The sequence below is a fragment of the Lygodium microphyllum genome, chromosome 1, assembly GCF_053477565.2.
Source record: "Lygodium microphyllum isolate KBCC chromosome 1, Lygodium_microphyllum_v1.1.10, whole genome shotgun sequence".
NCBI classification, from domain to species: domain Eukaryota; kingdom Viridiplantae; phylum Streptophyta; class Polypodiopsida; order Schizaeales; family Lygodiaceae; genus Lygodium; species Lygodium microphyllum.
In genome coordinates, this window is record NC_141135.1 from 120,693,758 (window position 1) to 120,719,770 (window position 26,013).

A 26,013-nucleotide genomic window follows, 5' to 3' on the forward strand; every position below is an offset into this window, starting at 1 on the left:
ATAGAGGGCTCATAATAATCAGGAGAATGTGAAGCTCTAGTAGAGCATCTCAAAACTAGCAGGGGGACTTGTGTGGCATGTCCTCTCTATCCAACATCATGATCCTACATAATAGGTAGATCCTAGGCCACTACATCACCAACAACTATAGCATGTTGTCTCATTGGGATTGGTTGTACTGCGACATGAGGCTCCTTTTGAAATATCAGCCTTTATACACAAATTACCTACTATGGTCTCATATACTTCTTCTTCTCATGGAAAACAACATGATGGGCCTATGGATAACCTTCTTTTGAGAGTACGGATCCCAAAGATGATAGCTCATCTCACCTGCATCTCTATATCCAAGAAAGATGCATTTGACAAACTTTGCATCTAACTCATTGTGCTTGTAATTGGGAATATGTTAGAAATCCTCACATCCAAAGACTCACAAGTGTGCATACGAGGGAGCTTTCCTACACTATACCTCCCCTCTATAACTCTACCACGTAGAGTAGTGCATGTGGATCTATTAATGAGATGCATAGCAGTAGTAACTGTCTCAGCCCAAAAATATTATGGTAAGCTTGCTTGACTAAGCATACTATGAACTCTTTTCTAAATATTCATGTTCATGCGCACAATATTGTTCTGGGATGGGGTGTATGGAGTGGCTAATACTGCTCTCATCACATAGATGCTCAAAATTCTTAAAGACATATTCACCCTCAATGTCAAATCATAGGCATTTGATCCTATGCCTAGACTGGTTTTCAACCATTGGAAGAAAGCACTGATACATAGACAAAGCATCCGATTTCTGCTTAATGGGATAGGCCCAAACCTTATGCAAAAAATCATCCAAAGACCGATAGGGTATAGGGCCACAAATATCTAAAAACACGAGCCAAAAGTTCACCCACATGCATAGAACTAGATGCCTTATGTGAATTACAAGTTTTCCTGTCGCCATAAAGACAATGATCACATGAATCAAAACAAGAGTAATCCAAGGACATTAGATATTTACACAAATGAGTCAATACTTTCATTCCTTTCAAAGATATGTGCTCAAGCTGATGATGCCATAAAGATACATGTAGATAGGGTAAGGTAGAGTAACACATTATTATGTGTAAGACAAGACCAACCATATGCCCTCATCGATTCTTTCATGGCATAATTCTTTGTATGTTCTTTTTATAAGTGATGAAGTTTTCTTTGCTATGTGTAGATTGGGTGTGAATGCATGTGTTCATGGATGTCTCTTTGCACACAAGAATAGGAATGCATGCATTTTTTGTATTCTTGCACCATAAAAGGAACCCCACACCTCCACTTATCTGCAAAAATCCAACATTCCCTCTCTCTTTCTTCTTTTTTATCTTACCATGATCCTAGATGTCTCTTTGCACACAAGAATAGGAATGCACGTATATTTAGTACTCTTGCACTCTAAAAGAAACTAGTAAGCCTTCACTTATTTGCAAAAATCCATCAATCCCTCTTTCTTTCTTCTTTTTTATCTTACCCTAATCCTAGAATGAGAATGTGAGGTTTATATAATATATGTATTGTTTATTTTTAAGATTGAAATTTATGTTAAATAAGATGATTCTTTTGAGATAGACATTTCTTAACTTTAGTGATAGTTTAATATTCTCTTTCTCTTGCTTTTTATTTCTCTCTAGAGCCATTTCAGCCTACCTCCCCCCCCCCACACACACACACACACACACACACACACACACACACACACACACACACACACACACACACACACACACACACACACACACACATGTGACCTTGTTCTCTTGGGGTTCAGAGTTCTCTCTCTCTCTCTCACTCTCTCACTCACTCTCTCTCTCTCTCTCTCTCTCTCTCTCTCTCTCTCTCTCTCTCTCTCTCTCTCATCTTATGTCATCTAGGAGTTTCCAATTCTCTCTCTTACTCCCTCTTTTAAACCTGCACTTTGAGATGTGAATGGCCCTATTCTCTCTATGATTCTTTGACAACTTGCTTCTCAGTATATTCTTTTTGTAAATGTGATGAAGTTTTCTCTTTTTCTATCTAGCCATTTTAGCATTTACCTCATAATATATACAACACATGGAGAAAGATGGAGGATCATGTTCACTTAGGTTCTACAAGCCCCCTTCAAAATCATATATTTGCCTCTTTTGGAGAGAGGGAGAGAATAGTAGACCCTATTTAGCCTGCACAACACAAGTTTTCTCTTTTAGAATAGAGGCTAGTATTCTAATCAAATGAGGTGAAGCCAATATTAAAAATGATATATTTTCTCTCCTAGAAAGAGGGAGAGAACCCTAGGCTCTACTTGGCCCCATGACCTAAACGTGAACCCTATCTTTTTTGCCCTATTTAGCCTCAGCACCACAAGTTGTCTCTTTTATTGTAGAAGTTTATATTCTAATCAATTGGTGTGAAACCAATATTCCAAATGCTATATTTGCTCTCCTAGAGAGAGGGAGAGAGCCCTAACCTCTACTTGCCCCCATAACCTATAACTTTGATCCTAGGCTCTTGCAGCATGAACCCTTAGAATTGTAATCTTAGGCCCTATCATCTTTACCTCGTTGAGAGGTAACAGTAGGAGATCTTGTGGACATGTTTGACGTACTAAAATCATGATGCTCCTTACGGCTAGGCCTATATTAGATCTAGTAAACCTCGTTATTTCTTTGTTAGTTCATTCTTGCTAACATTACATACCTCATTAATCAACTAATTAGTAGTCTAATACTTAGTTAGTTACTCAATTTAATTCCTTATTACTAGTTAACTGCCTTAATTACTTGATTAGGCTGAGCAATTCATTATTTAACTTAACGAATAGTTAAATTCTTTGACTAATTTATTTACTTTAGTAAATTAGCTAGTTATTATAACACTTACCTTCCTTATTAATAATTCCTTATAAGTTAGTATTATTAATTAGTATCTTATTCTAGCTTGTGGGCTACATATCACTTAGTTTAGGTATGTAGAAAGAATGCCATCAAGTAGTATTTGTTTCTAGATCTAAGGGTTAGTTTGAATTAAATAAATCAGCTATGTAGGGACCAGTTAGATCTTCATTTGAAGTGGTTAGTTTAACTTAGAAATTAACATTTTTTGTTTTACTAGTGGTTCTAGTAGTGTTAGTTCTAAATAAACATAAAATTGAAAGGATAATGTTACTTTTGAATAAGGGCAGTAGCTAGGTGTTACAATAGTTAAGGCAAACAAGGTTAATTGTTTTAAATAAGAGGCTTAGTTAACAAGTAAGGCAATTAATATTAGTTTTAATTAAACTAATTCAACTATAAGGGGATTAGTTAGGTGTTAGGCTTACGAGATAAGTGTAATTTAAAAATTAGCATTAGTTTTGTTTTAGTAGTTAGCGTTAGTTGTAGTGATCATTGTTACTTTTAGTAGTTTATTTTATTTTCAACAATTAATCCTTACATTTTAGTTGTTATACTTTTAGCTTTCTTACTCAATATCTATTAGTTATTTTAGTAGTTATATTTATTAGTTGGTTTAATATTCATACTTTTAGTTAATAAGTGATGTATGTCAACTTTAGATAAGTAAGTAAGTTAGGTGTTAGGCATAACAAGTTAGTTTTAAATAAAGGCGCTAGTGAAGATCTAAGAGATTTAGTTTTATTTAACTTATTTGATAAATTAATTTTTAAGAAATAGTTCTAATTAAACTAATCGGATTATAAGCAAGATAGTTAGGTGTTAGGCTCAATGGGTTAGTTTTAAATAAGTAAGTAGTTATCAATTAAAAATCTATGATTAGTGATTATTATTTTTCATAATCAAACTAATAATTATTTTACTTGATATTAATGTAATATATTCATTTGCTTCTATTTGATTCATTTGCAAGCTTCAATTTAGTAAATGTAATTACAATTTTCATATATATAACCTTTCACAAGGTTAGGATCTATATTTTCTCCTTTTTGTCATTATCAACAATACAAGAAAGTAAAGAAAAGTAAATAACAATATAAATATATTCTCAAAAGAAGGAAGAATGATGTCTTTTTCCATAATTATTAAACAATGAAGAGACTTGTGCCAACTCTTCAACATGCTATATGTTATAAGCTAAACATGTTATGAAGTTATAAGTTAAGGCTTCAACAAAACATGTTTAAAAGAAAAGTAAAAAGTTAAAAAATATATATCATATTTTAATCAAGTAAAATTCTCATTTTTCATTTTGCGTTTGCAAGGTACTCTTCATTAACATGTATCAAGTTGTATGATAAGTTTTAACCCAAAATTGATTAGCTCCAAAAGCTCATACATATTGTTTATGTAATGCATAGTTTAAAAGCGATGATGTTTCATTTTACCTAGATGTGGTCGAAGTTATTTTTTCAAATTTTTTAAAGTATACAAATTAAGATGTAAAACTATATCCAAACATAGAATGGTATTATTGTGATGAATAAATATATATTCTTATGCTAATAGGATACACAATAGTAATACACTCCATGCAAATACCAAGTCACAAGACCTCATTAAGGCCTTTTAGGAAAAGAAAAACTATGGCTTTTAGAAAAACGCCACTAAAACCATGTGTTGTGTTAGTTAATTCAATTAGTAGTTAAGTAGTTTATAAGCACTAATTTATTTATTCAATCAATATTAATTTCATTAATCTGACTATAGTTTATGGAGCATTAATTTGATTAGTATTAATTGGCTTAATTCAATTATTTAGTAGTTTAGTAATTATTTAAATTAGTAGTATTGTACTAATTTGATTAGTTATTAATTAATTATTTTGATTAATTAATTTACTCAATAATAATTAGTATTTATTTATTTTACTTAAAATTAATTTGACATTTAATTATTTAGTAATTTAATAGTTAGCTAATTTGATTGATAGTTGGTTGATTACTTAGTTTTAATTTAATTGTTCAATTGGTATTAATTGACTTAATTAAATTATTTGATAGTTTAATAGTTAGTTAAATTTAAAAGTACTTAATTAACTTGATTAGATAATTAGCAATAATTTGATTTTTCAATTTGTTACTTAGTATTTGATTATTTGGTTAGTAGTTATTAAATTGACTAGTTAGTATTAATTCAATTATTATAAATTAGGATTAAAGAACACAATTTCTATTCTCTTGTACAGATAAACAACATCCACAAAGACAAAGATGACTCTAGATGAGATATACACAACATAAATAGCACTACCTAATATCCATAAAAATCCAAAAACATAAATTCATCTAAGCATATCAAACTGTGAATATAAATGTTCAAGCTATATATTCATAACCATAAAAACATACACCACCAAATCAAGCACTGTCCTACTAACCCATATCACAGGTACCTAACAACAAACCAAATGAGGATGACAAATGTCATTGGGCAAAGACCATCATCATGCATTGATGACTTCACAATCTATGACAACCTCCATAATTTGATAAACAAATCCAAGCATATATTTCATAGCAATCTACATGGGAAATAAAATATAATCACACACAAACAAATCTTAATATGGTCTTCAACATCATTCTTGCTTTGAATCTAACTCTAGTAACACAAACACATCTCATATTCAAGACTTCTAAAAGACATACTTAACAAATTCAAACTCTAGTACAAAAATATGCATGCACAATCAAGATCCTGCACTATAGATTCAACATCTCACTTGAGGCCTTGGCAGAAATAACAAAAGAAGTTGACAAAACACTAAAAACATACATGCAAAAGAACAACTACACTCATGGCCATGAAAAGCCTACAGTGACCATCAAAAAGATTACATACTCAACATAGATATCTACAACCAAATCCATGGTATCAAAAGCAATTCATTCAATGCTATCATATATGTAACATGCAAGTATTTAAACATAACTCCTTTTAACCTCGCAATGCATTTAACCCAAAACAAAACACTCTTATAACAATAAAATTCATTGTAGAAAAGCAAAGTCAAGCAATCCAATAGAGAAAACCAAAACTTCTACCAACACCAAAACACTAACCTTACCGACTAAGAATGTTGCCACCAACTTAAGCACAACTCCATCATCCAATACAAACTCCAAGCAATACCTACCAACTAATTCAAAAGCGACAACACAAAGAAACAAGATCAAACATTTTAGCTATAACATCAAGAAAGAGAGAATTTATAATGACTTCATGCCGCTCTCATTTATTGCTTGCTTGAATATGCAATCCAATAATATGAAAAATTTCAATTATAAAATGTCAAACAAATGCATAACATTCAACCAACTTTAACCGTTTATCAACTTGTTTTCCATATGTCATTTCAAATGGTACATTAAAGAAAAAGTTAGATCTAGAAGCTTTAAAAAAAGCCTACCCCTATAGAGTTTACAATGTTTTATATATAATGCAAATTTATGAATAACTGTGAGAAAAGCAAGGGTTCACTAGGATTTTGTAATGGCTTTGTAGTAATTTGAAGTTGAAAGCTATGAACCCAAATTCACATTTTTGTGTGCTCAAGTTAAACTAGTGAGATACATTTGTATAACAAAACGAAAAGGTCTAGGCTATACAACGAACATTGAAAAAACGCTCCAACACAAAAGAAAGTCAATTCAAAAAGTAAAAAATACATCCAAATCTAATGACCATTCGAAGAAAATTTGAGATCAACATAGAGAACATTTGATAACATAGACAAGCCAAAAACTTGGAGCACATGATCCTAAAAAAGAATGCAACTATTGCAAGCTATAACATATATGCACATCCAATGAAATGTCAAAAATATTACTTTTTGAAGAGAATAAACTTGATTTTACTTTCTATATGATCCATGGCTTTCAAAAATTTAAAAATTAAGTAGTTTTGTAGCTCTAGTCAAGTATTCAACAACCTTCAACAAAATGGCTAATTTTTCAACATCCAAGAATATAATATATTACCTTCATTTGATATTGACTTCTTTTAGGGAAACTCACAATCTTTTTATTGGAAAAAGTATTCTATGTTACTTCCATTTTGGACAATAAAAGTAAAGCTCACTTCTCCAAATCATTCAAAAACGACCACATGGTTGCATGTATGAACCTAGTTTTTTCAATTAGAAGATAGGATTTTCAATATTTGAATGCTAATTCCAAATCCACGTAATTAAGGATTTGTATAGATCATGGGGCAAAAAAGATGTATTCAGCTTGAATGAGGAAGTGCCCTTCTTGAAATTATGATATAAAATAGGATATAATAATTGCTGTGAAAGAGGAAAATGATAAAAAAGAAGCAATGAAACCAACCAATTCAACGAAGTTCTGAAGGGCTGTCATGCATGTAATTCATCATTGCTTAACACTTGTCCCACATGCAACAACACTTCCCTAGGAAGATAGGATTTTCAAAATTTGAATGCTAATTCCAAACCCATGTAATTAAGGATTTGTATACATCATGGGGCAAAAAAGATGTATTCAGTTTGAAAGAGGAAGTGCCCTTCTTGATATTATGATCTAAAATAGTATATAATTATTGCTGTAAAAGAGGAAAATGATCAAATCAACTAATTCAACAAAGTTCGAAAGGGTTGTCATGCATGCAATTCATCATTGCTCAACACTTGTCCCACATGCAACAACACTTCCCTAGGAAGATGTCAACTCCTCCACACTTCTTCCATAAGCTTTCTACCTTTTCCCTTTTCCTCCTTGCACCTCTTGTTTCTGCCTAAAAAAGTTTTTCTCTTAGTATCCAAATGAAGGGAAGGTGAAGGAACATGTTCTTCTTTGGAATGTGGTGAGGGCTAGCAATTCAAGATCAATAATCTTCATTTGATGGAGCCTGTCAATGGTGCGAGGAATGAAGTTTTCGCTCCCATTGAGAAAATTGGATCTAGATGTCATGCTTGTTCTCAACTGGCATTCTCATACATCCATCAATCCCTCATTGCCAATTCTAAGACTATACTTTGCCTTACAATGAAGATCTTTCGCTGAACTCAGGGCCCAAACAGTACCGAACACAGGGGACTATCTATTGTTGATACTTCTTGTCAGAGGGATTCTTGCCAAGCTCAAATATAAGACGACGATCCAGTTCAAAGTGCTTTGCGATGGAACTCTGCAATTGAATCCCCAAAAAGTGAGAACGAGTTTCACTAAATAGCGATGAAAACAAACAGAACATTGAAGCTCTGCAAACAACACGAGCTAACCACCAAGGCCAAAATGATCAGCCATGGAACTCTGTAAACCAGTTATGAGAGACAATTAAAATTGCACCGTGAACACAACTAAGGTTGTTTGATAGGCCTACCTCAGAAAAAGCTTCGGCTATGACACTTCCATCATTGCTAGCAACTGGCAAGCGAGAAACTTCAGTCCCACCTTCAAACAGCACATATGTGGGCAGCTGACCCAGCTTGACTGTATATATAATCAAACAAACAGTTTCTATGAGGGCCCGAGTGGTACACACATTGGAATCGTATTACTGCTGGTACAGTATTATTGAAAGCAGCATGTTTGCTAGAAAGACCCAAAGCAAGTCGTAGCAGCTCCCAATGTTTGTTAGTAATTAATATCTTTCTTTTTTGTTTTGGAGAAATATAGTAAGTCACACTTTGCAAGAAAAAGCAATATTAGTTAGTAAGATGGATGGAGGACATGGATAAGGATGAGGATAGGGATGGGGTCAGCAGACCAAAATCAATGGATGGCCAGGGCGGTGTTCAGGAAAAGATGGGTTTGTTTCATCCTAGAGCCAACTCATGAAAATTGTGTGAGGAAAAAACCTTCCCAGAAACACACAGTTTTATTTATAAATTTTCGAAGCTAGGAGGAACACGCCAATTCAAATTTCCAAATTCCTTCTTAGTGTGAGATTGTGTGCCTATGGAGGCTATTAAACTTATTTGTATGTCTATGTATGTATGATGTGGGCTATTAAACTTCTTTATGTGCATTGTGAGCCTGTGGCAGTGGATGATCAAGTCTTGCCCACTTTCACAAAAACTTTGTCGCCTTCCAATGAAAGCCATTTCAAAATAGGGAGACAATTTTGGAGTCTCAGAAAAAAAATTAAGGCTCAAAATAACAATATTAAGGGTTCACAAACTTTACGAAAAACTTCATAGCAGACATAAAGTTGCCATGTGATGGCATGAAGAAGAAGATACACCTCTGAAGACGAGAGAGACGGGGCTCCAAAAATCGGAGAAAGGCTCATGCTCTTTTCAAGAAGCAACTAGATCACCGGACAATATTCTAGGAAAGTGAAGATCATATGTTCTCTCTCTTTATATAAGGAGACTATGCAAGATCTCATATCTTCATCTGAAGACTCCACAACACCAGCATTGATTCTTCCCATTTAGCAAAGAATCACCTCAACTTAGCCAAGTACTAAAGGCAGAGTCATCAGTGACGAGATGCATGCAACTCTTGGATACCAGCTTCATTACAAGAGAAAAATTTCAAGCACAAGAATTTTCAGTAAGTAAACACCAAAATGGCATACCTCCTAGAGAAATCCCATAAATATCACCAGCTTTTGGAAAGCGTCCCAAGTCAATCGAGCCAAAGTACAAGTTTTCAGTAGAATACCTGAAGTCAAAGGACTATGAGGACATCAACTTCCCACAATAAAAGCAGTAAGAATCATGGTCATCTGGCATGCATGAACCTTGCTGAAAGATTTGTGAACACTCGTTTTGCACGATTACATTGCGGTGACCAAACTGCTCTGAACTCCACCTGTTTGTGAAAGGAAGACTAGGAAGTTTAGATGCTTTATGTTTGAAAACCAATGATACTGATTTTTTCAATAGAGGCTTTTAAATGCACTCATATGTATGCAATCATGCCATAATATTTAAGACAAAAAGCATATGCTTCCACACTTTCCCAGTAGGATGGTTTGCTCATATATAACCATATGGCAAATACAGAAAAGTATGGAAGTAAGATTGGACTTTGATTGAGACCATGCATTGCACAGAAGTTTATTTCAACAAATTAAGAGACATCTTGTTGCAACCAATCATTTGTACCTATTCTTATCAACAAGGACAAAACCCCCTGCCACTGACACACTGGAAACCTGGTTGCCTTCTCAAAATATGCGACAGATTAGGAAAAATGGTTTACTTCAAATTCCAAAAAAAAGGTCATGGATGACTATGCCTATTCAGACAAATGGAAAAAGGTGGTTTTAACACATACCATATTTCAATCAAAAATGCTGGAATGCAATCATGGTTCCCTAAAGCAACATAAATTGTCTCTAGCATTTGAATGGCACGCTTCCAAGATAGGTAATAAGAGTGTTATCAAACAGAGACCAGCTGCCCATCTACCAACAGTCTTCGGTAAATATTGTATTCACATCTCAAACTCTATAAGACAAGGCCAGGGGCGGGGGGGGAGAGAGAGAGAGAGAGAGAGAGAGAGAGAGAGAGAGAGCCTCCTGTGGGCCTCATTCCTAGGGGTGATTTGGCTTCTCGGCATGCTGCAGTATCTTCAGTCTCTTTGAGATACATAGAGCTCTGCCCACATAGAGTTCACTTGTGAGTCTTGTATTTTATGCTCATAGTAATTATATAACTACCCATTATGAAAGAATAAAGCAAAGGAAGAGAGAGAGAGAGAGAGAGAGAGAGAGAGTATATGTGTGTGTTTGTGTGTACCTTTACCAAGAAAACAAAAAAACATCTTGTTTGGTGACTCTGTAGAACATAATCATCATAATCTCTTGGAACATGATGAGGATATTTTGGATACTCATGTGGAGACAAAGAAAGTGTTTCATTCCTTTTATGCCTTTTACGAGCATAGTGTCATTCTCCTTTTCATTGCCACGATTCTGGAGGTCAATGGTTGACCTCCATCTTGCACAAGAACTGTGTGGAAGATATCTTTGTCAGTCCTCGAGCCTTCTATGGGGTCATGCTGAAATTGGTAAAGAACTGGGATGATCATTTGGGCAAGTTGCCTTTTTTCTTTGATAGGCAGCTGGTGCATGTGGTGCCATGGAGACCCATGGCTGATTTTCAATGTTTACTTAAACAAGTGTCTCTTGGCAATTTCCTAGCAATTTATTGGCCTCCATTGAAGGATGCAATGATAGCTATTGGCCTTGTTTTGGTGCCTCCAAGTATGAGGGTAGCAAATAGAAATCACAGGTTTATCTAGTCGTACTTGATGATATCCAAATTTAAGATCTATCTTGCTAAATATTGTGGCCCCTTGTAGTTTATCCACGAGGTCGTCTACCCTAGGGATTAGATATCTATTCTTGATAGTAATCTTGTTTAGGGCACGATAATCAATGCACATCCTATAGGTGTTATTTTTCCTTTTAACTAATAGGACAGGTGCACCAAAAGGGAACTATTGGGCAAATGGGGCACCTTTGCTAGTCTCACTATTTCTCTTGTGGCAAGCTTGGCCACATCATGCCTAAGTGCCCCAAAAGAATGGATGTAAGGATTGACCATAATATGGACATTGGCACAATGGTTGATGAATTGGCCATTGATGAACACCTTGTCCAAAGAGATTTGGCCAAGGGCAAATAGCCTATTTGCTATCTTCACTTCCAGAGATATCAAAATAGAGTGATAATCAGAATAAAAAAGGCAAGACGGTTGATGTTGAGCAGCTAGCTAGCCTATCAACAGGCTCCTACAACTCCTTCTGTATGCATTTGTGTCAAAAGGATAAGTCTTTACATGTGCCAAATGCATTCATTATAGCTACTTCTAGTTCTAAACTCCCTACAAATTTGCCATTGCATGCCGGGCGATTGGATTCCTGTTGCACCTTTTGCATTTGACAAACAGTGTAAGGTGATTACTCCTTGGGATTGCCAATACCCACACTCAAGTTCTAAAAATGAGAATAAGCCCTCTTCATCTGTCATGGGTGGAATGCCTTTATAATGCTGGCTGATTTTCTAGATGATGGGGTGCTTGAGGCATTTGCAAAAAAGGTTCAATCAAGGCAAGATCAACCTTGAAATTGATTTTTGTTTTGCTAGTATATGAAGATCATCACTTGGGATGTTTATCGGGTTGGCTCTTGCAGCAAACAACATGATATATGTTGTGTCCTACATGGGATGTGTAATATGTTGTTGAGCATAAGAGTCATAGCGGTCCTCATGGTTATCCATGAAAGATTTTATCTTGTCCTTGTAAAAAATGATGTATTTGGCTATTTTCTAGTGACTTAAATTATGTTTGAAGGTAAAATTGTATGGCTGGTTAAGGTATATGCACTCAATAATGCATTGTATTGATGCGACTTATCGGATGGTTGTCTAAAAGCAAGCTTGTCCCTTGGTAGACCAGGCTTGCTCATCGGTGACTTCAATGTGTGTTGATCCTTCGTGGTCTACCTCTGAGCACTCAATGATGGATGGACCAAAAGGTCGAGCTTGGCAATATTTTGCAGTGATAGCTCTCAAAGAAGATCTTTTGTCTTGGCTTTATCCATCAGTTTTGAGATTTACCTTTCATTTAGCTCAACATACTACAACTTGGAGTCACTTAGATCGTACATATATTATACAAGATGTTTCTTACTAAAGTTTCTAGAGATGAGGGTGCTGCAAGAATATGCTCTCTCTGATCACTTTCCTCTATAGTTTGACATGTTTAGACAGCCTATTAGCCCCTTAGCACAACTTTCAAGAAGCCTTTCTTTACACTTCAATTCCTCCTTTCTAACCCGTGCAATTTTCAATGGTTACATGGGACAACTACGTGACACGTTTTTGCTCAACTTCCCATGTGCAGATTGCCTCCTTTGCACAGTTGCTTCAAATAGATGAAGTGTTACGAGGCAATATAGAACTCACCATGCTTTCCTTAGCCGACAACGCTTGCATGCTGCTGAGAAATTGTTGGCCTTGGTTCATTGCCTATTTCTTGAGTCTCCAAATGATGCTTTCCTAGCTCCATTGTTTGTACACTTGGCTCATTTGTTAAGCACTTTCAGTTGCACTCTTGTCAACAAGCCAATCTAAAAGCCTTGACAAAGGGACTATAGGATAATTCATGTCAGTCCCACAAATTCTTTCATGGGTTACATGCATCCTCTACTTAGGAGAAAATGATGAGAGACTCTCCAGGCAAACATCTTCTGATCAAATTGCCCATGCTCGTTCAGTCTTTTATGCCTTGGTTAAGGATCAGCTTTCTCCTCATATTCATGTTGTTTTGGAGATTGATATTAGTGAGAACAACATTATGGATGTCTTATTGCACTTGCACAAGCATAAAAGCCCTAGTTGGGATGGCCTCATGAATGAATTTTTGTAGATTCATGCTACTTTCTTGGTGAAGCCTTTGATAGCCATGTGTCAAGAGGTTTGAGTTACTGGAACCATGCTTGTATCCTAGAAAGAAGGGGTTATCAAGTTGTTCCCCAAAGTCCCTTTCCCTTCGATGCTTGAGCATTGGCAACTAATTTCCTTGATGGATCCTATGTACAATATTTTCCCAAAGGCCGTGGCTAATTGCCTTCATGAGCATCGCTCTATCATTGTGCATCCCCATCAATATAGGTTCATCAAGGGCAAGACTATTTTGCACAACATCCTAAATGTACAAATGACTATAGATTATGCGCAACACTTCCACCAGGAGGTTGTTCTTGTTTTCAAAGAAAATGGCACATAGACCCAGACCCAACCACTTATCTTATAGATGGATGGAGATATTGGGTATACCAAAGGAGGCCTCTATAGAGACTTCAGTGGGATCTAGGAGAGTGGGTGTGGAGGGATCCCTTCCTTGATAGGCCATCCTACATCCCCTTCTTTGGCTACACTACTAGATTGGGACGGAGGATACAAATGACCAAGATTAGAGCACAGCCTATAGCTATCCCTCATTGGCATAGAGAGGGAGTCTTAAACGAGTTCCGATATGACTTTTGGAGGCGGCTACATGATAGCTTCAAGCCCAAGAAGATATCTCTCTTTCTATGGCTTCTAGCCCATAGGAGTTTAGCAGTTGGCACTTGGCTTGGATATGGCAAGGACCCAGTGGCTTGCGCACGATATGGTGAGCTAGAGGAGACACATAGACATTGCCTCTGGGACTATCCTAGAGCCCAAGAGATTTGGAGGAGCTCTTAGGATAGAATTCCATGGTACAACAGAGTCCATGGTGGCAACATGGGGGGACTGCAGCTTGGGTCACAGAGAGAGATCCAGCTTGCAGCTATGAGGACACTCAGGGGAGCATTTCTTTTCTCATCATTGGACAGCATTTGAGCAGGATCCCTACCCCAGACTACTCATAGACACAGTGGACTTAGGGACATTGTCACAGATGGGAGCTGATTTCCAGCATTATAGCTTGGTACATATGGACTGCGAGATGTAGCTAGATCATTGATCTCCAGGATATACCCATTGGGGAGTCTTTATCAAGGATTTGGACAGAGATAGTCCATACTCCCCGTGGGAGATGGGAGAGGTTGCAGGGCAGCTCTAAGAGGATGAGGAAAAAAAGAGAGGCTTTCTTGAGGATTTGGGATTCAGACACCTTCTTTCACACTACCCCTCAGATGGTCTGGCAATTTAGGCCACCAGATTGGTTGTTTACACAACCTGATGTACTTAGTTATTCTTCATAGAGTTTCTTGTACTTTGTAGAGTTCTCTTTTCTTGGAAAAAAAAAAAGGAGGTTGTTCTTGATCAAATAGATTTGAGGGAGACCTTTGACTATTTGGAATTGACTTTTCTTCTCAAGCTTATACAAACCATGGGTTTTGGACCACACGTCTTACTTGATATATAGTATTAGCAATGATGCTTTTTCGAGTGCCGTGTTAAATGGTGGTGTTACTAAACCCTTTACCCTTGCATTAGCAGTGACTGAGCCAGGCCACTAACACCAAAGTCTATCATGAACTCAAAGTGTCAATAAACCATACATCCCATAAGCATATGCATCATGCAAGTAGAAGATCTCAAGAAGAACCACAAAGATAGTTCAAATGCACAACTAACTAAGCAAAGAGTAATGACACTTACTACATAACCAATATGCATGTATATATTACTGACAAATTTCTAACAAAGGTAAGTGTTAGTATCCAAAGCATATACCCTAAATTGTAGAGCAATGGCTGACCCAAAGCTCTTCAACAGATGCCAAGGACAAAGCCGGAGGATACCGAAGGGACTCCCAAACAGTAGGCAAGGTACTAGGCAAGAGAACAGGAGCAAAAGGCAAGAAGGAAAGCAACAGTGAAGCCCCCTAAAAATGTGCCAAAAATTGTGGGGGGACTGTCACGGGGCTTTACCTACATGAACTAAGCACAAGGCTCACTTCCAAGAGCTCAAATGGTCAGGGGAAAGGCCTGGAACAATACCAAAATATGATTGAATAAGCTCAAAATCAACAGGACTGATGCATACCTCCAGATGTGGCTGCCATTAAAGCTTGAAGTTGAAGCTTTGAATTCGGGCTGAAGCAAAAATGAAGAAGAATCTTCTCAAGCCCAATCTCTAATACAAGTTGAAAGATAAGAGCCCAAGTAGAAGCACACAAGTAGAAGCAAGAGTGAAGTAAGAGCTATGGCGGATGGAGCAAGAGAGCAAAGAGAGAGAGACAATATGTGGGAACTTCAATAGTCACAACGTGTGACCGGCCTTCCCTTATTCAATAGTCATTGAAAGAATAAAGAATAGTGACAATGATAAGTGGGCGCCCGCCACCTACAGTATACAAGTGTGTAGGTAAAGTATACAGTGAGTAAAGTGGGCGCCTAGGCACAAGCGCCTTTAACCCCAATATTCTCTATCCATAAGTTAACCTATCACTTGTTGAGATAAAATATGCATTACTTGCTGATTAGCCTCTTAAACAGCCCCAAAACACACTAAAAATGCTCTTTTAGAGTAAAACCCTAAAACAGGAAGCGATTCGAGAGAGTTTAGTGGAAACCCTAATTTTTGGGGCGCCCTTCCACATCTATAAATAGACAGGCTGCCCCCATTCAGCCATCATCCTTGTTTGTAGATTACACCAGCCCACACACCCTCTGCTGTTGTTGGCGCCCAGTTTCCAACTTGCAGTCCGCCTCCATCTGCTGTCCAGCCATCATCGACTGCAGCCACATTATCTTCAGCCTGTCCATTGCTGTAGGCGATAGCTCTCAGCTGCTAGTGACTGCTCCAGACTGTCCCCGACTATTGTTCAGCCTGCTGTCCATCATCTCCAAGGTCCGCCAGCCTGCATTTTCAGCATTGCAGGCCCTGACACTCTCAGACACTGCTTCAGCCTGCTGTTTACAGCAGACTGTGCACAGTTTCCAGCCTCCGATAGGTGGTACACTGCTGCGTTTACCAGTTTCTAGCCTCCAAACTGTTGCGTTTTGGTGACCAGCCTGCTGCCATTCACTATTCAGCACTCCTACACTCCAACTGGTGGTCACAAACTTGGGATCCGTCTTCGATGGACGTCACACTCCGACATTGCTCTGCCCTTGAGCACACTGTACACTCTTACATTCATTTACAGCATTCATTCACTTCAAAGTTGTGTTCTCTCTCTCGCTTCTTCTGTTTGCGTTTGAGTTTTTGTGTTTGAGTTTTGAGTTTTGCGTTTAGGATTTGAGTTTTGCCCTCTGTGTCTGTGTTTGTCTCTTTGTGTTTCTATCGTGGTCGTACACTCTGTGTCCTCAGTGCAAACCCTAGCAGTTTCCTTCACATCACTTAAGTGCCAATGTAGCATAAAAATCTTGGCATTATTTGCTCTATCTACATACCATCTTGGTCTGAAATTATATTGTCTTGTTCATGGCATTGTATTAAGCAAATTGCAATGAATATTTGAAATATGCAATGTCTAGTCTGAAAAATTACATAATTATGTAATTAGGAGAGAGAAATGTTTCAAGCCTTCAAACGGCTCATAAAGCATGCAAGTCAAACATTATATAAACCTGTAAATGATTCTAATCACCAACATCTAGAGTAAGAGACAAATAAATATGGAAAAGAAAGGAAGTCCCCTACCACCACATAAGATTAGATACAACAAGTATCCCCAAAAAATCGGACCTTTTGGCTTCATACAAATGATGAGTTAAAAGTATACCAGCCAACAATTTGTGGAGCTTCCCTCTGATAAAAGATTCTCTAGTTGTAGTGGTGTCATTTCAACAACATTTCCTGCCAAGCAAGCATGGGAGAAGAAAATAAAAATGTTATTTGACAAAATAAAAAGGAAAACAAGACAAAAACTGCAAACTAAATTTGCATGCAAATCATGTAGTGGAAAGGAGCCTAACAAAAAGACTCTACTAAGAGGTAAGAAATATCTTATCACAAAACTCTAAGCGAAAGTGGCCATATACATGGCTAGCCAAAAGGGCCATAAGCGTAACCCTATGCCAAAGGCACTCCTCACCCCAAAACTCTAGTAAGTCACAAGTAGATATCATTGATAAGGTACTAAAAAATAAAACCTATACTTTTAGAGACAAATCAACAAAAGCCCATATAAAGTGAAGAAGAGGCCATGGCAACCCCACTCATGCATTAACTACTTTTGAAGCTTGTGTTGATTGGAGAGCTCCCCTGAAGCTATTCCCAATGGCCTCTAAGGAAGTGAATTAATGGATGACCAGAGCTCAGCCAAGGTGGCATACAACGAGAGGCTCTTATCGTTGAAGATCAGCTAGCAACTAGCCTTCTAGATATGCCACCTTGTGAGGCTTCCAATGCTTCCACACCTCTGATCTTGACACATGAGACTCCAGTAGTTGGCAACTCAGCAAAGCCTCCAAAGCCCATTATTGCACACAACCCATCCTTGATGCTTGAGATCATATCATGTACCTCCTCCTTGTAGAGTAGATGTTGGCCCTAACTAACCGACCTGCTCGCAAAAAGTTCCCCCATGAGCTAGACCCAAGGCTATTGCCACTACTCAATGGAGTAGACTACAAGGCCTTATCCACACTAGTGTCATCTCACATGACACTCCTGGATATCTTACGAGGCAATGTATGGGTCAAGCTACCACAACTTCCCTTGGAGTCCCATGACTCTGATCCTTCTTCAAAGGATGTCGTGAGACCCTACTACCCACAATTCAAGGTTAGTCAACCACCCTCTTGCATGATGAATAAGGTATTCAAAGGGCCACCTCTGACTCTACCTACGACCTACATTGGGACACCAATAGGTGAAAATCCAGCTACCCACCCTGTGTTGCACCCACTCTCAATGGGGGCAGGTGAGCCACTTCTGGGTGATCATTGCATCAATATTCTGCCATCTGGCCCAAACCCCCCCTCCAATATCCCACTACTTATTGAAGGACCTCCAATATTCTGCCATTTGGCCAACCCCCCTCCAACATCCCACTACTTATTGAAGGACCTCCAAGTCGGGATCCATATAGATGTATCTCTAAACCTTGATAGAGAGAGCAAGGCCGTGCTCCCAACCCACCCACTGAATGTGTGTACACCATAGTCACAAGAGACATAGGGGATGCGGACCCAAAACACAAGGACACCATCCCGAAATGAGGAACACTATCAAAAGAGGCTGTTCCCACGAAGGGTCCCGTTACCAATGGTATAGTATGGGAGAGTTTTGGAAATGGGAGAAACGAAAACAGCAAAAACCAGAGTTTCGGGGTTTCGGCCAACTTTAGAACTGGAGGGAGCAATTTCAAATCTTAGCCTAAAATAAACAAGTAGGTATCCAAATATAACAATGCCTACAACAATATATATCCAAATTTCACGTAAAACTTCAAGCCGTCATGTCGCATGATTGAATTCATCACATGCCCCTAAATTGGGTCCGGCTCAATCACTTAGAAGGAAGGAAGCATGTGAGCTTAGGAAGAGAAAGGAAAAGGATGGAACTTGAAGGTTAGAGGAGAAGGAAGAGGAGAAAGAAGAAGAAGCAAGAGGAGGAAAAAACGAAAGGAAGGAATAAGACAAAGGAAAAAGGAGACGAAAGGAACAAGGAGAAGTAAAAGTAGGAGAGGAGCAACTCGGGGTCACAGAGGAGAAAACAAAGCAGCACAAACGCAAAGGATGAGGAGAAAAAATGACCCAAAAACACTTTGTATAAGCTTGTTTCTAACCACAAGGTGGACTGCCCAAAACGCCATTTCAGCAAGAAATGACTGGTCTGTTTAGGACTATCCGAAATGGCATTTCGAGGTATTATGGTGTACACACATGTTTAGGCAACAAACCCTCCCTCCCCCCCACCCCCAAACCACATGGAAACTCCGTGGCAGCTACTTCGACGCCCAGTTGAATGTGAATGGGCTGCCTCATACTAGCCGCCCAATCCAAGAAACAAGTGGCTACCTTGGCTAAGGCATAGGCCCTATAGCCATCAATCCTCTCTCAATTAGTTTATCATAGCATTAGATGGTAGCTAACTGGGACCTAGAAAGTTTCCCAGACATTTTGTATGTAACGTTTTGGTCTTATAGGCCACTTTGGCCTTTCGTAGACGTTAATATAACTCTCTCTCTCTCTGTCCTCGACATCATCATCTCTCTCCTCCCTCATTCTCTCTCCTTGACATTGGGTCCCTCTCTAGAGCTAAAATAAGCATTGCATGCTCAATTAGCCTCTTAAAAAGCCCCAAAAATGCTTGATTAATGAAAACCCTAAAATGGTGAGCAATTTGAGAGAGTTTTAAAATGGTGCGCAATATGAGGTCCCGAAACTTTCAATAATTAGGTAAGCTGCTCTCCATTTAGTCCAATCTCATTTTTGAAAGTTTCAGGCCCTCTAGTTTCTCTGCCCACATCACGTTCGCAAAGAACATCTCAACGAAAGCTACCTATTGCTGTCTACATCCATCAAGCACTTGTTTCCAACCTTCATTGTGCAGTCTACACCGCCTATACTGCTGCTGTCCAGCCTTGACAACTACTGCAGACCACTCACCTGCTGCCACTAGCTGCCATGTGGTACAACTGCTGCATTTTCACCTACTGGCCGCTACCCTACTCCAATCAACTGCAGATCTGCCTGCGTTTTCCTCAGTTGGCTGCCATACAGACTGCCACATCAGCACTTGGAGCTGCATTGACTTGCTGGCTGCTCATGATGAAGGAACTCTTCAAACTAACTATCGGTTGATTAGCTCCTATCAGGAAAGATTTTTCCAGTTGCACTCAAGAAAAGGAAAGCAAAAGTTGCAAGAGTCTATGGTGAGTGCTCCTTCAGCTTTTACATCTCATGGTCAATTTGATTTTGGTGATTCATCGTTTTCATCATTTGCATTTAATGAACAAAAGGAACCAAACACATTTCTCACAACTACACAAATGACAAATCCATTTATTCTCCCACCCCTCCCACCTACTAGTACTGCTGCACCTTCCTTTCAACCTCCATTAAGTGCACCCTTCATGTCTTCACATATCACACCAAGGGGTTCTTCACCCTTGGGCACGCGCTTTAGGAGCACGTCTTTTGCTCAACCAAGTGATGTCTCCATGATGGAGGTTCATCCTCCCATCCCCACACTTTCGGGTTTTTCACAAGTTGGGAATGCCAACCAGCCCTCACCGAGTGTGGATAAGCTGGTACCACAATTTGCCCCCATGGCATTACCTATTGGGCCTTCTGGTCATTTTGTTGTGCCCCATCCGACCATTGGACCAGGCTTATATGTCCCAGTGTCTCCACCTCTACCAACACTTCATGGAAACTTTCATGTTTAAGTGCCTCCACATCAATCGGCACCCATTGGACATTTTCAAGCTATTTTTGCCTACCCACCTCCCCTTCCAACTTATCCCCCTTCACCACCTCCTTCTTATCCATCTTATTCCACTTATCCGACATCTCATGGTTTTTTCTCCTCATCAGTCAAATGTGTCTTTAAATAGAAGACTCATTTTAATAGGTCAAACTTCACTACTTCATCAAACCTGATGACATATGTCTTTGACGCACAGAACTGATGGGATCTTGTGCAAGGGTTGGAACCCAAACCTGATACGAGGCTGCCAACTCATGGAAGGCTAGGAATGCCTCTACTATTGTCGAGCTGATGCAAGGTCTATTATCTGAATTTCATTCACAACTTCAGTATTTTGACTTAGCATCCCAGTATTGGGTACACTTGACTAACCACTATACGGCTCAAGATCAGATCCATCTCATCAATTTGGATTGTGAGCTCCAAAACTTTAAAATCATTGACCAAGATGACTTGAAAGTCAAGTTGGCTAAGTATTGCCGCCTTCTCGATGAGTTCTCTACCATGAGGGCTCCTAAGTCCTCAGACGATCAAATCACAGTGTTTCTAAACAAGTTACTAGGGAAATACTTTCATTCTGTGCAGTAGGTGATCTCACAACCCACTATGCCCACATTCATGAATTTGAGTATCAACTATAATGCTACACTCAGTTGTTTGATCAATTTTATAGATTGACCTCTACATAGGGGAGCTCTCATTGCTCTTTCTCAAAAATAGCAACAAGGAAAGGTAAACAAAATCGAAATTCCAATCAAAATAAAAAACAATTAAAATCAATCTAGTGAGACCAAGAAAACTCCCAGTCATCTCTAGAACACGAGTGGTAAAATGTACCAAAGAAAAATCAGTACTATCAACATTGTCAGAAGGTTGGACCACTTTGATGAAGAGTCTTGCTCAAAGGCAAGAGACACAACACCAAAAGCTAAGATTTAGACCCTCACTCCTCAATTGCACAACCCCAAACAAGGAAGACAGGGTGGTGGAAACCCTCAACAGGGGCAATAGCAAAGCCAAACTCACGCTACCATCCGTCAATCACATCAGAATCAACAGCATTCTCAACGCCACAGGGCTTGTCTAACTGGTCTGCAGAGGCCCATATCGTCTCCTTAGAGACACTTGAAGATGTGAATCTCATCCACATCTGCAAGTTGCATCCTAATGAGGTGACTGCAAAGCCCACTTATCACAGCCGAGCACTTCAACTACTCCTTGGATGGTGGACAGTGGAGCTATCCATCATATGACCGCCATCGAGGCCCAAATCGTCTCCTTAGAGATATTTGAGGATGCGAATCTCATCCCCATCTAAAAGTTTCCTCCTAATGAGGTAACTGCAAAGGCTCGCTCGCCACAACCTGGTACTTCAACTACTCCTTGGATGGTGAACAATGAAGCTACCCATTATATGATCCCCATCGAGGACATTTTCATTTCTCCATCCCTTGCAACCGAGCACGTTCGAGTTGGAAACAACTCCTCAATTAAGATTTAGGTGACGATCGCATTAGTTTTGCCATAAACCAAGGCCCAGGTCACACTATGTTGGATGATGTATACTATGCCCTCCAACTTGGGGTGACCTTGTTATCCATTCAGCAACTTTTCCAATTGAGTCGAGTAGTCTTCCAAACAACCATCATAGTCGAGGTCCTGGACTCTCAAACTAGCTTAGTGATTGCTTGCAGTAAGGCAACTCTTTCCAAGCTGACAACTGAGGGCTTAGTTCCAAAATTTACTAATTGTGCTAGAAAGCCGCTCACTACGGTTGACCAATCTATTCAATGGACATCAAAAGTGCCTTTCTGAACGATTATCTAGAGAAGAAAGCCTATATGGAGCAACCTCCCAGATTTTCTTCTACTGACCGAAAAGATAAGGTCTTTTGCTTATAGACAACTCTTTATGGGCTAAAGCAAGCACCACGGTCTTAGTTCCAGCAAATGGATGAGTTTCTTAGAACTCACGGATACCATTCTACCCCTTATGACCCGAACTTGTATGTTCGTACTACTTCACAGGGGATAAGCTATATCCTACTGTACATAGATGATTTACTTAGCACTGGCTTAGATTCTATTCCCATAGCAGAAATTAAGACCCAGCTTTGTTCTACTTTTGAGATGACAAACCCTGGTTTGTTGTCTTGCTTTTTGGAGGTGGAGATAGTTCGATCTAGGAATAGTATTCTTATGTCACAACAGATGTACACTCTTCAATTAGTGGACCAATATAGCACGGATCAAACCCGGCCTATGGCCATACCTATTGATCCTGCTGTCTATCTTTCTAAGGATACCCTAGGTCAACCCTTCAACGATCATACCTATCTATTGTAGGGAAACTTCTTTGGTTGATTTATACTAGACCAGATTTAGCTTATTGAGTTAGTTTGATTAGTATTTCACTGCAACTAGGATGTCACATTGGATTGCATATCTTTGTGTTTTGTGATATTCGTGGTGTACCTATTCTTATGGCTTAACCTATGGTTTTGGTTTATGTTTGCACGGCTACAATGACTCTGATTGGGCAAGAGATCCTGATATCCAGTGTTCCCATGGTGGCTACCTCTTTACATTGGGCACGCCACCTATCTCTAGGGCCAGCTGTAAGCACGAGATGGTGGCAGCTTCCACAACTGAGGTTGAGTATAGAGTTCTTTTTTATGGTACCATGGAGGCTATCTACTTGAGGAGCTTACTACAGCACTTCAAATTCCATAAGACTCTTCCATCATTGTCTATTGTAACAACCAAAGTGTCATTGCCCTTGTAGGCAAAGATCATTAAACCACAAGCTGTATACTATGGTACCATGGAGGCTATCTACTTGAGGAGCTTACTACAGCACTTCAAATTCCATAAGACTCTTCCATCATTGTCTATTGTAACAACCAAAGTGTCATTGCCCTTGTAGGCAAAGATCACTAAACCAAAGTGTCATTGCCCTTGGGCGAGCTGTAAGCACGAGATGGTGGCAGCTTCCACAACTGAGGTTGAGTATAGAGCTCTTTTTTATGGTACCATGGAGGCTATCTACTTGAGGAGCTTACTACAGCACTTCAAATTCCATAAGACTCTTCCATCATTGTCTATTGTAACAACCAAAGTGTCATTGCTATTGTAGGCAAAGATCATTAAACCACAGGCGCGGCATGGGGGATTTACTTCCACTTCACCAGAGGGCAAGTTGAGCTAGGCACTATATGCCTAGAGTTTGTGCCTTCATCCAACAATTTTGCAAACATATTGACCAAGAGAGTCAATCGGCTAGTGTTGCAATATATTCTACCTAGGATTAGCTTGAATACATCCTTCCCTACTTTGGGTGCAAGTGCTATTTCTCAAAGTAGTAAGAAGCAATCCACACTTGCCCTATCATCTATAGAGGCCGAGTATAAAGTTGCATCTTCTACCACATGTAAGAGAGTGTGGCTTCAGAGCTTGGCTGTCCTCAGACAGATCCTACTACACTACATTGCGACAATGAGTTGTATTGATTTAGATATTAGTAATCATGTGTGTCATGCATAGTCATCCCCTACTTGTGACCCGCAATCTTGGTCAGACGAGCACAACATTTTGATTGTCTTATTTGCTAAACTCCTCTAGCTCTTTTATAGCCCCAAAAGAAAAACTAGCTCAAAAAGTTCTATAGCAAGCAATCATGGGTATTGTCAATTTTGTCCCTTTTTCCTCCACTTTTCTATACTAGCTCTCCATCTCTCCCTACCATCATCCTCTTACAACCATCCTATTCTCTTCTCTCCTACATTTGGGCCCAAGCAAAGGTTGTGATAAGTTATGCCAACTGGACTTTGGGGGTCAGTTGGTGTCAATTTTGAGCCTAGGACAGTTATTTGGCCAATAAGTGTCAAAGGTGACACTAGGGACTAGCATTAATTGATTAATTGATGTCAATCTAGGGGTCAACGGAGGTTGGGGACCGCTCCAGGTTGTAAATGGCCTAGCTAATTTGATTGTGCATGGGCACATTTTATTTTACGCATGGTAGAAGGGCTAAATTTGATTTTTAGGATTATTTAATTCTAAAAATTAATTAAATGGCTAGATAATGCTAAAAAATGGATTTAGAAGACTGCTACTGCAAAAATGCCCATGCAAACCGAGAAAACCTTTTTTGGGGGTTGGGTCTTAGCCATTCAGTCAGTTTACAACCTGTGAGAGAGTGAGAGAGAGAGTTGCTAGTCCATGTTTTTATCAGAAAACAGCAATTTGTTGCAAAAGATAGCCATATAGGGGCCTCAACAGGCAGGGGATAGCAGTGAATCACCTTCTAGGGACTGGCAATAGTATTCTGATCAAGTGACAGCATTTTGGAGATATCTAGCAATAGGTGACTGATTAAATACAAGCTGGAGTAGGCAACAGTCAAAATTTAGGGTTTTCATGCAAAGAAAATCAGATTTCTCTCTCAACTTGGCTTTCTCTCACCTTCTTCAATCCATTCTCATGAGATCCCAACATTTCTCAACCATTTTGAGTAGATCCCAGTCAAAGTTGGTGGACAATAGAGAGATCCCTATTGTAAACCCTAAATTTCTACAGAAATTAGGATTTGACAGCCACCTTGAGACCCTGCCAATTGGTGAAGGCACCGTACATTGAATTCAACACCTGAAATTTGAGTAATTGTCAAGGAATTCAGATACCAATCCATTCATTGTAATTTGGAGCAGCATTTGGCCAGTTGGTGATTCTATTTGTGCATATCCTCGGTGAAAAAACATGGGGCAATTGGCCCGAATGGATTGCTAATTATTGCTACAGCAAAGAAACTTTTGGAATAGCAAAGGAGATTGTGAATCTCAGCTTGTACTCATTCCATTAGCAATCAAGTTAAAGAAATACCGAAAGAGGAACCACTTTTGGGGCAAACAAGGTGTCCAATGTCCGAGATTATTAAGGTAAATTATGCATTTCAATTATTTTATTTGTTGATTGTGATAATTAAGTGCTTAATCAAGGAATTACCACCCTCTCCAAGAAGGAAGGTTGTTTTCACCAGTCTCTCCTGCTACTATCACCATAATCCTAACAGCTAGGTGTCATCCTCCACAACTGTCTGCCAGCATCAACTATGCCCAAACTGCCATGTTTTGGCTCCTACTGGCATCTCCACTACTGGAAGTCATCATCTCTAGTCGTGTTGCTGTGTTAAACTAATCAACATCCATGGTTTCACAACATGTTGCTGCTTTCCA

The 26,013-nt window shown here is 38.9% G+C and overlaps 1 protein-coding gene across 7 annotated transcripts in view; it reads right to left on the reverse strand.

Annotated features, from left to right (window-relative positions):
- Window positions 1-7,413: 7,413 nt before the first annotated feature.
- LOC148041610 (Thioredoxin superfamily protein) overlaps window positions 7,414-26,013 on the reverse strand; it is a 124,147-nt gene continuing 105,547 nt past the window's right edge. For all 7 annotated transcript variants that reach the window (XM_087680930.1, XM_087680928.1, XM_087680921.1 and 4 more), the window contains 5 exons: window positions 17,125-17,198; window positions 9,690-9,760; window positions 9,525-9,610; window positions 8,322-8,431; window positions 7,414-8,126 (listed from right to left, as the gene is read on the reverse strand). In XM_087680930.1, coding sequence (XP_087537056.1) covers window positions 8,040-8,126; window positions 8,322-8,431; window positions 9,525-9,610; window positions 9,690-9,760; window positions 17,125-17,198 — 428 coding nt within the window. In that variant the 3' untranslated portion in view covers window positions 7,414-8,039. The remainder of the gene's footprint in view (window positions 8,127-8,321; window positions 8,432-9,524; window positions 9,611-9,689; window positions 9,761-17,124; window positions 17,199-26,013) is intronic.